Below are 15,807 nucleotides of genomic sequence, written 5' to 3'. Positions count from 1 at the left end.
AGAACTGAACCAAGCAAAGGCGTCGGGTCATCCAAGGACACTGCACAGAGGGGCCATCGGGCAGCAGCAAGCACAGCAATGCCAGGACATCAGCAGTACTGGCAGCTTCTGGAGCCTCTCCGGTAACTGAGATACCTGGTGCAGTTTTCCTATACGCGCCAGTGAGCACATATAACTTTTGTACAGCATAAAATAATATGTCGTCACCCTCCATCTCTGACCCGTCAGCGAGGGCAGCAGCAATACTCACGATTTGTCTCTTCTGCACGCCCGTCTCTGAGGGCTGGCTTGTCTTCGGCGAGGGGACAACGACTTACCCCGTGATCTCTCTTTCATCGGAGAATGGGCACTTGAGGGTTTCAGAATCTGCGAGAGATGGGGGAGGGAAGGAAAAGGCGGTCAATAAAGGCAATGGTTCAATGAAAAAATAAAAGGGCCTCGTACTGTAATGGAGACAGCACACAAAGAGCCTTCAGTCTCTTGGGGCTTATTCAAACCCTGCCCAGGTTAAGAGGAACCCAAAGCTGTAATCATGAGATAGCTGTTCAGGGGCCTCCTGCAAAAATTAGTTGGTGTCACCAATTCAGTTCCCAGCTAAATACTGAAAAACAGGCCTCATCTACAGCTTTCTTCAGAGCTGGCAACAGCAAGGGATAAGAAAACCAGCTCTGAGCCTCAGCTGAAGGAACCTGACGCAGCCAAAAGGCCCTCTCCAGTTTTCCTCTCCACAAACAGATGCGATCTTCTCCCAGGCTAACAGTAAAAATCTCTGTGACAGCGGGACTTTTCAGTAAGTCTCCAGCCTGCCTTCATCCCCCAGGCCCTCCAAACCTCATCGGGCGCAATGCCCACACTCCAGCCTGTTCTTAAGACCTGATCCTCCAAAGTCAGCTCCCTCACAATGAGAGCCCCCTGAATCAAGTGGCCCAAACTCTGCATTAACTCAAGGGAAGGGTCAGATGCAGGGCCTTCAGCCTTCAAGGGTTCAGGGCTGTGGTCCTGGCCTTGAGGCCCTTACAAGGATGGGACCCAGTGTCACAGCTCAGCACACACAGAGCTGGTCTGTCTATCAGAACTATGTTCAGTGAGTCATCTGTCCACGTGGACTTCGACTAGAGTCAGCTTCAACCTGTTTCCTTTCTAGATGGTTTTAAAAGTGTGTGAATAGAGAAGGGGGGGGGGCAAACACCAAAAAACAACTTCATACATTTATAATCAAGCACATGTGCTTAAGGTGACAGTATGGTACAAAACTTGGCTGGGCAGAAGGGGTGGCAGCAGGACATAAGGGCTACGATGCCACTGGTGACACCCCCAGATCAGGGCAAGGGGACAGGTGCCTCTGCCAAAAAGGCACGCGGCTGCTACGTAGAAGCCATTCCTCAGCAGGGCAGGGAATGGGAACCCAGAATAACTTGACATGATGCCACATGCCTCTCCACGAGAGCCAGCCCCATACTTAGCAACACACCTGCTCTGCTCCCATTGCCAGCGGCAGGCTGGAAAGGCACCAAATCCCCTTCCACCGTGACCGCAACCAGCTCCCCACCCACGCCAGCCCCAGAGGCATGGTCAGGGACACCCCTTGTCCCCAAGGGCAGCCAAACCCTCCAGCCCCCTGGCAGCCTGCCCTGTCTCCCCACGGTTTCCCTCTGGGCTCTTCAGTCCAACCAACCCGATGGGAAGGAGCAGCCTGTCAGGGACTTGCTTTCCTCACCTTTCCCATGGAACCTACTTTGATTTAGCTGAGAGTGGTGGACATCAGGCAGCGCAGGGCGAGCCCACTGGCATGCCCTGCAAGGAGAAGCAGCCACTGACATGGGTGTCCCATGGCACCCCTTGCAGCTCAGGTGCAAAGAGCAGAGATCCCTCCCTGCAACCAGCTCACCCACCCCACCAGCTTCAGCCCCAGCCATCCTAGTTCTGAAAAACAAACCGGGCAATAGCTCCTTGGTGTCCGGGGACAAGTATGAGTTCAAGCATTTCCCAGCCCGAAGTGGAAACCCTTGAACTAAAAAATAGCTATAAGAGCTTGAAAACACACCAGGCTCTGTGGGAAAACCATAGAGGCAGATGTAAGCACACCCCCAGCCCATCTGATACCACCTTAATCTCAGGCTGGGGTCAGCCTGCTGACATGAAGCAAGACCAATCTCTGCAGGATGGGACAAGGCACCCCCAACCTCCGAGTCCACCACCCAGATGTGCAGACCTACCTTCATCCTCATATCCCTGGCAAACTTCTCCAGCTCCTTCCTGACTTCCGTGCGCATCATTTTGGATGTATTGAGGACCAGCTGTTTCCACTCAATAGGCTGAAAGCTGTGCGGCTCGTGCGGGACATATAATCCAATTTTTACTTTTTTCACTGAATGCAAGTACTTTTTATAGGAGTCTTCAAATTCAAAGATGAGGTCGCTCAGAGTTCGGTAAGTTAGAGGTTTGTCCATCAGATCTGATCGTCTGCTCATGCCCAATGAGCCATACCGGCCGTTGCAGTAAATCCCGAGCACCACATGATGAAAATAATTCCCTGAGAAGTGGGTTTTAAAGCTGATGGGGAATCGTTCCACAGAGGGTTGCCCGTTCGTTAAGTATCTGGTGTGCACCGTGTCAAGACAACAACAGTGCTGGGAAGGGAACACATACAATCACATCTGTAAGACATCATTAGCAACTGGGGTTTTTTTTAACTGCCAGGCCATGTGCTTTTTTGCAAGCACAAATTTATTCTCGCCGTGCCCCAGAAACAGTCAATGCTGCCAAAACCCATTTCACCACTTGGAGAATAAGATGCAATGGTTCAGGCAGGAAAGGCCCTGACTCTTAACCACGCTTGGGGGGAAGGAAAAAACCCAACACAACAGTGTTGGGGCCAGAGGAGAGACCACCCTCCCCAGATCTGTGGGAACTCCCCCATTTCATACCAACATCAAACACCCATGCTTCCAAAAGGGAACAGCGTTCCCACCATTTCATGCTGGAGCTTGGTATGACTCTGGTATCGATCCTCACTTTCCCACTTCTTCAACCAGTACAAAAAATCTGAATGTATTCCTCTCCAGGATGACGGTCTGTCTTTCCATCTGCAAACTGGTCCTCAGCATGCCCACTCCTCAAACAAGAGGAGTTTTTGTGTGCTACCCTTGTAACACGTTGCTGAGATGAACAAAGTAAAACTCCCAGATGGATAATTAATTAGATAAGCACAGAGACACGGTCAGAACAAATGCTTTTGCTTTTAAAAGCAAAACACATCCCCTGAATCACTGCTGGCCATTTCAAATAGACCACGTGCAGAGGCCAGGTCCTAGCTCCGTAACAGCATCACTGAGATGATTCTGAGAGCTGATCTCAGAAGGAAACTATGTGTGTGTCCCAGGTCACCTCGGGAGGCTGCTGGTCTGTGCCATGGGGAGGAGAGGCTGAGATTCCCTCACACAAGTGGTTTTGCGTCAGTGACTACGTTGCATGTGGCTCCCTGCTGCTAATCCCTGGACAGCTGAAACCCAACCTGGCTCCACATGCTGACAGCTGGCCCCTGGGACAGCAGGTGCCCTTCGCTTCTGCAGCTGAGACCCCCACCCATGCCTGGGGAATGGAGAAGGGAAGACCAGAAAAGGCTGCAGCAAGACGCTCCAGCTCACGGTTACTCCAGCCAGAGGCACCTGCTGTAATCCTAGAGCCATCCCTGGAGGCAGACACAGTCAAGGCAGTCGGTCAGGGCTGTGCCACTACAAAATACACCAGCCCAAGGAGCAGCACTGCCAGGACAGCATCAAGGCAGCCTCAAGAATGGAGGAGTGGCACTGGCTACTGCTGGAGCTGCAGGAACCGGCTCAGACCAGGGTCCTGCTCTGAGGATCTCCAGCATCCCCTCCTCCCCCTACCCTGTGCCCAAGAAGGGTCTTTAACAGCAGTGAAACAAGAGGCACTGCACAGCTGAGATGCCCTGGGATGTTATTGCGGCTGGTCTGCCTCCCTTGTCTGCGTAGCACGGCTGCCCGACAGCTGCTGGGAAACAGAGAACACAAAAAGCCTTTGTACCAACGCTGTAAAACACAATTTGTGCTTGATTCTGGTTCTGCCCAGCCTGACACCCCACCTCAACTCCCCAGGATGCTGACCTCCTGCCTGCACCCTGCATTTCACCTCTTCTCTCTACTACAGGGGTGCAGAAAAAGTATACAATGACTGTCATCTGTCTTGCAAGCATTTTCTCAAGTGGATATTTCACCCACCTGATGTTTGTTGAATTTCACGTATTCAAACTTTTGCCCTCCAGGCGAATGCAGAAACCAACTAGTAAAAGATTTGTGAACTGCCCAGAATATGAGGTCAAGAGCAATGAGTTAAACTTCTGTACAAAAAAAAACAAACACGCAAGGAAAATACGTTGGCAAAAATCTTTCATAACAGCCACAGGGAAGCTTTTCGGTTCAATGTCAAACATATTTAACTGTATTCAGTGCTAGATGTCATCCGCTTTAGCAGTCTGGAGAAAACGTATTAGAGGGTATACGAACAGACAACGCTATGGACCCAGCTCCTGGTGCACTTCAGTATCTGTATGACAGTAAGTCTGGATGAGCGTGCGGAACAGAGCGCAGACCTCCCTGCCACGCACACAACCCCCTGCCCAGCCAAGGCTACATGCACCCACCTCTGCCCACCTGCTGCCCCACCTACATCAAACACAAACACCCTGCAGCAACTGTCAAAGCTCACCCTGATATCAACTACACCAACAAGGGCCAGAAATAGCTTTATTGCCTTCGGTGGTCTCACTGGATCGCTGCTGCATTAGGACTAGCTTCTCCAAGAGAAACCCCACACCATCTGTAGAATTAAAAGAGTATAAATACACTGCAAGGTCAGAATGGAGCCCAGCACCATTATATCAACTGGAAAACTCAGCCCACAGTCACCTCATTTAAAAGGTCACCTTGCTCCAGGCCTTAAAAGGAGCATCCTGCGTACATCAAAGTCATGTTACAATAATTTGTGTCCTACAGACAGATTCTTGCAGAAGCCCATTGTATTTATCATTCTGTGTAACTGAAAAAGCAGTATCTTTTATTAACACCTATGAAGCTTTCAAACATCACCACTATTTTTCCCCCTTATTATGAAAGGGTTTTCTCTCTGCTCCCCGAGTGCCTTTCTATTAAGTCCATACAAAGCTTTGGTGGCCACCTGCCACACATATACACTTCTGCCATGAGGGTCTTGGAGAAGTTGTAATTTAATCTCATTAAATACTAGGTAGGAGTAAAAGAATCTTTTGAGGACAGAAATTACCCACCATCAAATAATCCAGCAACAACCGCTGTGGAAATTAACCTTTAGGTACAGGTTGCTTCTACTGAGCGACTAGTTAATGAGAGTCTCCACCCGAGATGAAATACACAGCAAATGCGCTGGAAAGGCACGTCAGATCTTCCCCTCCATCCATGCATCATTATTATTTCTCTTCCTTTCTGCTCTGCCCAAGGAGAGCTGTATTGTGGCAAACAAAAGGCAACGACACAGCAATGCCGCAGCTGTAATCACACTTTTGAGCTGGGACTGTAACTACAGCATGGAGAGTCGGGGAGTAAATTATGCGCCACAATAGAGAAGCAGTGCAGAGTAGGAGAGGGCAAAAGCAGCTGTAACAAAAGCTCGGTGGCCTCCCGATCCCAGATCTTAGTGTAAATCAAAGGAGCAGAAAAACTGCACTGAGGGATGCTGATCTTGGATATCATACAAGAGGGACAATGCTAATCTTCTGACCGGCCACCTCTTGCCCCAGTATCCCTCCTCTTCCCCCACACCCAGGAAATGCACAAGGACAATACCCAGAGCTTCACCAGGGTCTCACGAGAATGGGCTGGTACGACACGTCCCCAGCCCTCAGAGATTCCCAGACTCTGCCCACCCTGACTCTCAGCTCTTCTGCTGCCTCATACTAGTCCTTCAACCTCAATTTCTTCCACCCCAGAGACACTAGTGCCTGCCAGCCAGGGCTGTGTGTTAGGCAACTGATGAATTCTGCTCTCTTACGCCAGCAGGCTTTTCAAAGAGACGAGTCTGAGTCAAAGGACTGTGAGAAGAACTGGGCCCAAAGCTTACAACATGCTTTGGGGGTGACATGCCATTAGGGTAACACAGTATGGCTCTACTACAGATATCTCTTATGTCTGGGGCCCCCAACATAAGAAGGCATGGAGCTGTTGGAGTGAGTCCAGAGGAGGGGCAGGAAGATGCTCAGACGGCTGGAGCACCTCTCCTGTGAAGACAGGCTGAGAGAGTTGGGGTTGTTCAGCCTGGGGAAGAGAAGGCTCCCAGGAGACCTTACAGCGGCCTGCCAGTACCTAGACAGGGCCTACAGAAAAGCTGGAGATGGACTTTTTACAAGGGCATGTCGTGATAGGACAAAGGGGAATGGCTTTAAACTGAAAGAGGGTAGGTTTAGATTAGGTATCAGGAGGAAATTCTTCACTGTGAGGCTGGTGAGGCACTGGAACAGTTGCCCAGAGCAGCTGTGGATGCCCCATCCCGTGAGGTGTTCAGGCCCAGGTTGGACGGGGCTTTGAGCAACCTGGTCTAGTGGAAGGCGTCCCTGCCCGTGGGTTGGAACTAGATGGTCTTTATGGTTCCTTCCAACCCAAACCATTCTATGACTCTAACAAGTAGGCTTCCTCGAGCACACCAACACTGCTAGCAGCCTGCAGAAAGGGCCAGACTTCCCATGCCAGCATGCAGCTCCTATGAATCTGCAAGTCAACACAAGCACACCATCCTCCAAGCCACAGGTTGTTCTACTTCCTTAGGCCCATTGCCTTCACCACCCAGGCTCAGGCATAACCTAGCTTGCATACTTGGGAGACACTCAGACCCCAGACTCAAATACAAGCAAGACTTGGGACACAAAACCTGCACTCTGGCCACCACATCTTCCTGGGCAGCGGGAAAACTTAGTAGCAGCATTAGTCAGTTCAAAAGAAAAGGGGAAGATTAGTTAAAATGTCAGCTGAGTCAGCCCCTTAGTTTTAAAACTCTGGAGCAGAAAGCATCTGCATGGGTTAAGTTTGCACGCTCACACAATGACTCAATCAATGCCCTTCTGTGGCTTGAGGATGGTTGCTGGTTGTTTTGGTGTTTTTTTTCCCTCCACCTCCTGGTGAATTCTAATATCAAAAAAATCCTCCAAAGAAGTCCCAACATCTTCCCCTCCCCCCCCGTACATACCCTCCCCTACACAGTGCCCCCACTGCAGAGCACAGAGCAGTTCCCAGCCAGAAGACAGAGACCTGAAGCCCTTCACCTTGTCTACTTTCAGCAGCAAGTTTTAGAAAAATTTCGCATTCTCTCTTGCTTTTTTGTTTTTCTCTCTTCTTGATAAATAATCAGAGCAGGATCTTTCCATGTGCCAGCACTGTGGCTCCAGACTTCGAACATTTCTGGAAATGGGTCTTAGCAGCTGACAGCACCCACCAGACGGCAGCTGGCTCCCCATGGCTAGGTGAGCTTGGGTTACTTGCCACCAGCAGTTTTCCCACCACTGCTAGGAACTGTAGCCCACTGTTGAGGAGGTGAGGGGACACGCTGTGAGGACCTCAGCCCACCTGCATCTAAACCAGCTTCAACGTGATTTTAGTGGGAGGGGGGGCAAACCCTGGTGCATTTGCCAAGCTGACAGACAGTAACTGTGCAAGGGGTGCACGAGCCGCGGGCGAGGAGACAAGCATTGTGTCCCCTCTCTGCAGCACCAACATGGACCCAGACCCACAGAGACCCCCTAGGGGGAGGGGACGCAGTGAGACCCTCCTCCTCAGAGCTCCGGAGGTAAAAAAAGCCCAAATATAAGACAGTGCACCAAGGCCCTGCAGAGCCCACAGCAGCCTGAAACAAAGCAAGACATGCTCACATTTCAGATGCAAGTGCCAGCACCAATTGTTTGACCAGACCAGCCTGCCAATGCTGACACCCAAGCAGATCTAAGCACCCAGCTGTCCCAGTGCCCAGACTTGCAAGTGCTTCTCCTCCGGCTGCAGAAGACCCAGTATCACTCCTGACACCTTCTGGTGTCTCTGCTACAAGTCCCACTCTGCCTTGCAAACGAAAGACAAAAGAGGGAAAGCCAGGTGAACCTGGTATTAGGCAAATGAATGCCCATTGCACTGCTTGTGCTAATCAATTTGTTATTTATTAGCCTGAAATTCTCCCTTATTTAACTCTGACAAGATGACACGGCAGTGCTTCATGTCTTAGAGCCCAGCAAGGGTGTTTTTTTGCTGAAGTCTCTGTACTCATCTTGACCAAAGTCACAGGGTGTCTCATCCTCTCCTCTCTTGCCACTTGCAAAGGCTAGGGGAGTGTGAGCAGGCACCCCGAGCCATCACAGCAGGCTGTGCCACATAGCACAAGCAAGCTGGAGGGGACGAGAGCAGTCTGCAAGGAGCAAGGAGGCAGTTTTATTTACACTAGCTCGGAGTGAGGAGGTGAAGCTGGAGGAAAATAAACCTCACACTTCAAAAGTGTCAGATAAGGCTTCAGGAAAAACAGAAGAGCTATTTTTCTGAGCAACCAAGCAACCGCTCATAACGTCAGAGGGCCTCCAACCACCAGCAGCAAACACACAGAGAAATTTCCAACCACAGCCTGGAGTCAGATGGCATTTCCCACAGGCTCCAGGAGTGCCAAGATCCCAGGCTTGGAACTGCGAGGTAGAATGCTACCAAGCTCACATCAGGCTGTCTTCTGCAAGGAGAGCCTCAGTTCGCCCCGGCAGCTCCAGTGTCCACAAAGGAACAGCTCGAGCAGCCGGCTCTGCCTCTCAAAGCAGGACTGCCCGGCCAGCATCCTTCATTTTGAGGTGCCTGTCCTCCAGTGCCCAGCTGCAGTCCAAGCTGACTAGCTTAAGATCAGATTGTGACAGAGGAAGCAATTAAAAGCTCTCTCCTGGCTCTTCCCAGGTATAGAGGGGCTGCAGGTATTCAGCAGGACCCTACTTGCCCATATTTCAGTTAGTGAGTGGGTCGAGCTCTGGACAAGCATGCAGGAGGCAAAAAGGGGCACTGTGGGGACATCAGTAGCCTGCAACGACTGCAAGAAAATCTTCCCCTTACTGAAAACACTCACTTCCAGCCCATGGATGTACCTGCTAGGCAGGAGGAGAAGAATGGGCCCAGGTCTCCAGCAGAGATAAACATCCACTGATTGAAATGTGCAGAAGGTATAGTGCAGAAGCCATTCAATAATTTCTCCCTCCTGAGGCTCTTCTGCTCTCCTCTTCCTCATGTAATAATATATTGGACAGGGGAAGGTCTAATACACTGCATGGGTCTGACAGTTACCTCACGTGAACCAGGAGAGGCACACTGAAGGCAACAGGAGCGAGTTATGTTCACCCAACAGACACACTCTGCGAGACTCCCTGAGGATGGATGCACCATGCCACTCCCCTCTCCCCTGTCTGATATTTTGCTCTTCCCATTGTGAATACAGTACGGATGAAAATCCCTCGGCACTTTTTGGTTTACTATTCTTTCTTGAGCACAAGTCATTTGGATTCTTGCTCAGAAAGAATGGGTTAAATGCACCATTACTCAGCTGATTTGCAAGAGAACTGAGAAATACCCTGGGGAAGACAGCAGGAGGAATGTCTCCGGTTAGGCTCTGACTTGAGATGCGCAGCCAGTTCAGACAGCTACACAGAGAAGAAGAGCCATGCAGAATGCTGCAAAATAATATTGGAAGATCTATACGAGCTTTCAGTCATCTCACTGCAGCTGCTCCCTTGGTGCATGCAGACAGGGCTGTTCAGTATTTTAACTCATTGCCCTATAAAAATGCTTCAAGATCTACTGCGAAGGCAATTATGTAGAACTTAATTCTGCACCAAGAAGGATTACAGAAGTGTTTTATAATAAGTCACATAGCAAGAGGCAATTGCATCAGCCAGCAAGCAGTACAATTAAAATGATACCTTGCTAAGCTGCTCTGTGCAAGCCGGCCTTTGAATGAAAGCTCATGACAAGGGGCTGCTGTAGGGGCTGCGCTCTTCTCGGTATCCAAGCAACATGGCAAAGCCTGCCAGCACACAAATTACAAGCAGTACCTTATTTCCGGAGACAGAGATGGAAACAAGAGGCTAACACAGACACGCAGAGGGATGCTTAGCTCAGGTGTATGGGAAGAGGTTGGTTTGACACTTGGGAGAGGGTAAACCGCATCTCTCATCTAGTAACCACCTGACCTTGGAAAGCAGGTCACAGCTGCTGGCTTCACCACGTATGCATCCAGAGGGCAATGCTGAAGACCAAAATGTCACAGCTGAGAAAAATCAGCAAACTTCCCCACGTTACAAAGATGCCTCCCGAAACTCACATGGTGCACATGCAGCACAACACCAAGAGGTTCTGCACAGGCACAAGGTTTGTACCAGCCACTTTCAAAGCACTTATTCAGACAGCCTATCCACCCCCCGCTGCTACACCCTGTGTGCCCACAAGCAAAAAACTCAGGGAAAGTATAAACCATAGTTTGATTCTCGCACTTCTTAAATTAAAAAAAAAAAAAAAATGAGCAAAAGTCAGGGGTGAGCCAAGCAGAAAAAACCCTCTTTCCAAATGAAAATAAAAGTCAAATCTTTCAGATCAGCAAGAATACTTTCAGGTTATCCTGGTCATCTGTATGCTACCAATCACCCTCTGCTTGTGTGGTATGTGGAATAATCAGTTCAGTGCTAGAAATGCAGCACTAGAAGCCACACTGACTCTGCAAAGCAGCAGCAATTCCATCTGGGGATTATTTCCCCCATCCCTTTTGTCCCCAAATAGTTTCGACACAACCCTGACACAAGGGCAAGCACAACAGATCCACTGACATAATTTCTGTTTCCGGGAGGGCATCAGTTTGAGTCTTTTGCCAGCACCAAGCCCCCATGACCCCCATCCTTCTAGCTGCATGCAGACCCTGCCAGCATCGTCAGCCAGAGCCACCACCCACGCTGAGACCTGAAGCCCATCCCTGGTGCACTGGGAGCCAAGCACAGCCACCAACAGCACCTGGCGCACACTCCGCAGACCTCTGAGCTCAGCACGGACTGCATCCAGCAACAAGCCTCACACACCACATGTTTGCTCAGCCCACGTCCCCTCCTCACCCCTACAGCAACCACCCCTTCTCGTGAGCCAACCCCGGGCACTACCTGCCCAGCTCTGCCAGCTCCTCTCCCGCGAGAGGGGGCAGCAGCAGCAAGCAAAACGCCACAGAGACATGCCAGAAGCTGGTCTGCTTCGGGGTTTATTTTGGCTTGGCTTTTTGTTTTGTTTTAAATCAATTTTTTTCAGTTGTGGTAAAACGTACCCAGCATACAATTATTCCTGTAACCCTGCCTTGCTCTCCTCTGGTGTTTTAGGGTGATGCAGGTTGATTTACCAGTGACAGCACAAGAGGGTCAAGAAACAAGTCTGTCTCTGAATGAATATATTCTTGTGTTTTTTCTAAGACTGAATAAGAAGCAAGCACTATGTTAAGGTAAAGCTTAAGTGCTCAACCGCGATACACATTCCTGCACAAAGCACAGCTGTGGGCCGAGAGACCAAAACTGAGATGACTTTGCCATGTAAACATTAGACAAACACAGGACAGAGCAGTGTTCCTCAGGTGCTACCAAGCTCTGACAATAACTGGCAGAGAAATACTAAAGAAGACAACAAGGACTGTGTAGACAGCTACTCATCTGGACACGTTGGGTCAGATCCTGACATTACACAGATTACCAGGGCAGGAGGCAAAGTCAGTACGACCAGAGCATGACACCCGTGAACTGGGCACCCAGCATTCAAACTCCTGCTGACAGGCCCTAGGCGATTCAGCAACTTGTTCATCACTACCATGGCAGTTCCCCGAGCTGCTGGCACTCACCTTTGGCTGTGACCATCTCAGACACCATTTGTGAAGGGCAATATAGTAAATGGCGCTGCAGTGGAAAAAGTCGCAGGCATGTGAAAGGATACATCCCCAGGATAACTGCTTCAAGGCATTTGATAGGTAAAGACTCCCTGGTCATTTCTTTTGCTGTCTCCATTAACCTAGGACAGAAATGAAAACGTTTTCAGTCCTTTCAGTTGGAGCAGCTGACAGGAATCAGAGTCCTCTCCTACACGGAGAGCCAGGTGTGTCTGGTTCTTAACTCAGCAAGCACTTGTGAACTTGATTGTCCTCTTCAGCAACTTGCCAGAGCCCTGTTGACTTCTGGAGGATGACTGGAAGAAAAAGCAAAACAAAACCACAAAAAAAGGTGTCCGGCATCCCAGTGCCTTCCAGCCTCTGAAAATGGGTTGGAGGAATGCAGTCCTTGCAGCAACTCCATGAGAATCACTTCAGACTGTAACACAAAGCCCTGCTGAGCTGCAAAAGCTGGCAATCATGCAAGCTCCTACAGCAGGACCTAGTTTAACTTATTTTCAAGAGAACCTGGCTCTCCTCTGGAAAAAACAGTGAAGAGACGATGGTTACATGATGGCCCCCTGGAAGTTACAAATGCCACTGTGAGCCTATAGCTATAGGTGCAGACTAGAATGTAATGCCTTCTTACCAAGGCTTGTTCTGCAGAAAGCTCTACTAACACAGGCACCCTACACCACTGCAAGCTGAGCTATCATCTTGCTGCTGCTCCCCACCTCGTGCACACTGGAGAAGTGGTAAAAAACATAGGATTCTTCTGTGGGAGTACAGGAAACTATGCATGCCCAGGATCTTGCAAATTCACAGAGTTTAGTTACAATTTGGACTCTGTCTTTGGAGTGGAGTTATGTGACAGGGACAACACTGTGATAAGAAACAAGCAACCTAATCTCAGCTCAGCTGAGAAAGCTGTGATGCCAAATTGACGCCACACCATCAACCAACTAGGTACCCTATCCCCTTCCACAAGCAGATCCTAAAATCCTGGAGAGTTAAAAAGAAACAAAAAATACTGAAAGGAGACTATAAGGCCAGAAGAGTCATACCCAATGACGCATACACACACAAAAAAAGCTAAAAACCAAACCAAAGGATGACATCCATTTTGAAGTCTTTTCTATCCGTATCTTTTACCTGAGAAGTGCTTTGTAAACAGATCCCTGCACTAAGCATATACAACATTAAACAATAAAAGTATTTGTGTTAGAGAAGATTATGAAAATATCCATCTGAAACCATTCGAGTCTCTTTTTCCCACTTTCTAATTCACCCACCTCATACATTTTAAACCTCGATTGAGGCGATACAGCTTCCACCGCTATTACAGCCTGTCACAGCTGTTCCATGTCCCATTTATCCAAGTTAGAAATTATCTTTTCATTTGTAAACAACCGCCCTTTACACTCTGCCTGCAATACAGAAGACAAATTAGAGTTAGCTGGCCTCCTACATGCTCACAATCAGCCACAGAAACCCCACTGCTGGAAGCACAGAGCGAGGGTGAGGGCACACAATGGGGCCCCTTCATCCCCCACAGTAGCTCCTCAGTGCTGGTCACAGCAGTAGCTGCTGCAAAGCCCCGTCTCCGTCCAGAGAAGCATTACACGTAGACAATGCATAGGAGGTATCCATGAACAAAACGATCCACTGAATTGCCTATCTTCTAACTCCAGGGGAGTTAAAAGTCACAACTGATTATGAATGTGCAGCAGAAGTGGGAAAAAGCTCAAGTTGTAAAGCTATTTAGCTTGAAGCCATGGTTACATGCCTGGTTAACATGGTCTGAGGGACAGAGACAGCATCTCCTGCTCAGGTCTACACCTATGCTGACCCTGCTGCCAGCAGGCAAACTCAGTGCTTCATCACCCCATGCAGCATCAGTTGTCCTAACATCTGCTTTTATAGGCTCACTGCTGTCATGATTTCAAGGTGTTGTCAGCATGGAGATAGCATTAATGGCTCCACGGCCAGGAGGGTAATTGGCCTAAATGAGCACTCATATTACTACCGACTTATCTGTCACAGCAACACTCATTCTATTTAATACTAAGTTGTATTTAACATGCACTCTGTTTGCAAGCCACATACACGCTGGTTCTGAAACACAGCTCTCCAGCACACTATATGGTTATTAAGACAGATTTAAATCAAATGGGAAAGGCATTTCACTTGCTTAAAAATGCGCGGCCCACTAGTGCACAGGTAGCACAACTGTCCCTGCTGAGCCTAGTGGCAGCCCTCCCTTCCCTTTATATGGCATCGCTGGGCTCTGAAGGGACCCCGGGAAGCCCTCCTGTCCCACCTCCTGCTCAAGGCACCCAGGTCTAGGAGCTGTAGCAGGTGCTCAGAGCCCACCCAGGACCTTGCAGCTCAGAGACAGCCATGGCCTCTGGACCATGACAGTGATGAGGGTCTGTGCAAGGGGAGCATTGGTCAGGAGGCATCACCAATAATCAGCAAGCATCCATCTGCACCCAGCGAGCAGGTCATGCCCTTGCACACATCCATCCCTAGACTCCTGGGGAGGACTCTGCAAACAGTTTGCTTTTTCCTCTGTGTTTACAGCACAGACCACTGGGTTTACACAGATGACCCAGTTCAACAGCCACTGAGAGTTTTTCTTCTGCTTTTAACCAGCCTGAGACAAAGCATGGGCTTAAACCTTGTGTTTGCATTGGAAGCAAAGCCTTTGGAGAATCCCCGAGCCACCGCTCTGCCCAAGGCAGCATAAGCCAAATCTAAATCACTCCTCGCAGATAATTTTCCAACCTACTTTTAACTGGTTTCTCAAAGGCTTGGGAACCCACCAGTTAATCTACCCTATACTTAACCTTGCATCTAAGAAGGTCCCCTAATGTTTAAACTAAATCTTTCACTTCTTGCAATTTAAATCAGAAGCTATTTCTGCTATCCACAGTGGGCATGGAGAGCATTTATTATCACTCCTCTTGCAACAGACATTTATGTATGCAACAGGCTGTAATCTACCCTCTTTGTAAACATGAGAAGGCAGACAGATATTCCCCTCCTTTAAAATCCCTTCCCCCCCCCCCCCCCAAAAGCTTCCCCCTTAGGTCATGTTTTCTAGACCTTCTGTAAGATTTGTTGCTTTCCTGTTGGAGTATCTTCAACTGACACATCTCTCAGCCCTTCAGCTAAGCCCACCACACCATATTACGAACATTTCCTTCTGAATCCAATTTTTTGCAACCAACCCAGTGTGCTGTTGGCTTTTTCCCTGTTGACCCACACTTCAGTTTATTGGGTTTTTTTGTTGTTGGGGTTTTTTTATTGTTCTTTAGTTGTTTTTTGAGGGAGGTTGGTTGGTTTGTTTATTGGGGAGTTTTTGGTGGGGTGTATGTTTGGTTTTGGTTGGGTTTGGGGTTTTTTGTTTGTTTGTTTGTTTTTTCTTAGGCTCAGCCCTTCTTTGAAAAACTAGCCTTTGGTTCTCCACTGTGTATTCCCACAGCTGGCTCTTCCCAAAACCCTCCTTCTGCATCTGCCCTTACTAAATTACCTGTTTGTTCCAGAGCAGCTCTCTTCAAGATCACTTTGAATCCCAATTCCACCTTGCAAAGCCTTGTCACTTTGTCCAGCCTGGACTGCTAAGTGCATGTATTAGCAAACAATTAGTCTTACCCATACCATTAAGGAAAAAACACTGACCTGGGACAGAGATTGCACCCCTGGACTGACAAACTCTGCTAGGCAAGAGCACAAGAGCAAGCTATTAAGCACCACTTGCTTAAGCGCTGCTTTTCACAAGGTTGGGTCCTTGTGTTAGTTTTAGACTCAAGGCCCCCACCTTATCTGGAGGCTGCCAAAAGCCATACTAAAGCAGAGAGCTAT

General features: G+C 49.1%; 1 protein-coding gene across 2 annotated transcripts in view; it reads right to left on the bottom strand.

Annotated features, from left to right (window-relative positions):
- Positions 1-15,807, bottom strand: part of VASH2 (vasohibin 2) — a 45,953-nt gene that overhangs the window by 7,543 nt on the left and 22,603 nt on the right. For both annotated transcript variants that reach the window (XM_080408488.1, XM_080408487.1), the window contains exons 4-6: positions 12,009-12,083; positions 2,217-2,598; positions 251-366 (exon numbers count right to left, since the gene is read on the bottom strand). In XM_080408488.1, coding sequence (XP_080264614.1) covers positions 251-366; positions 2,217-2,598; positions 12,009-12,083 — 573 coding nt within the window. The remainder of the gene's footprint in view (positions 1-250; positions 367-2,216; positions 2,599-12,008; positions 12,084-15,807) is intronic.

Source organism: Falco punctatus, assembly GCF_963210335.1.
Source record: "Falco punctatus genome assembly, chromosome: 12".
Taxonomy (NCBI): Eukaryota; Metazoa; Chordata; class Aves; order Falconiformes; family Falconidae; genus Falco; species Falco punctatus.
The sequence above is the reverse complement of the archived record's forward strand: the minus strand, read 5'-3'. Positions and strand labels throughout refer to the sequence as shown.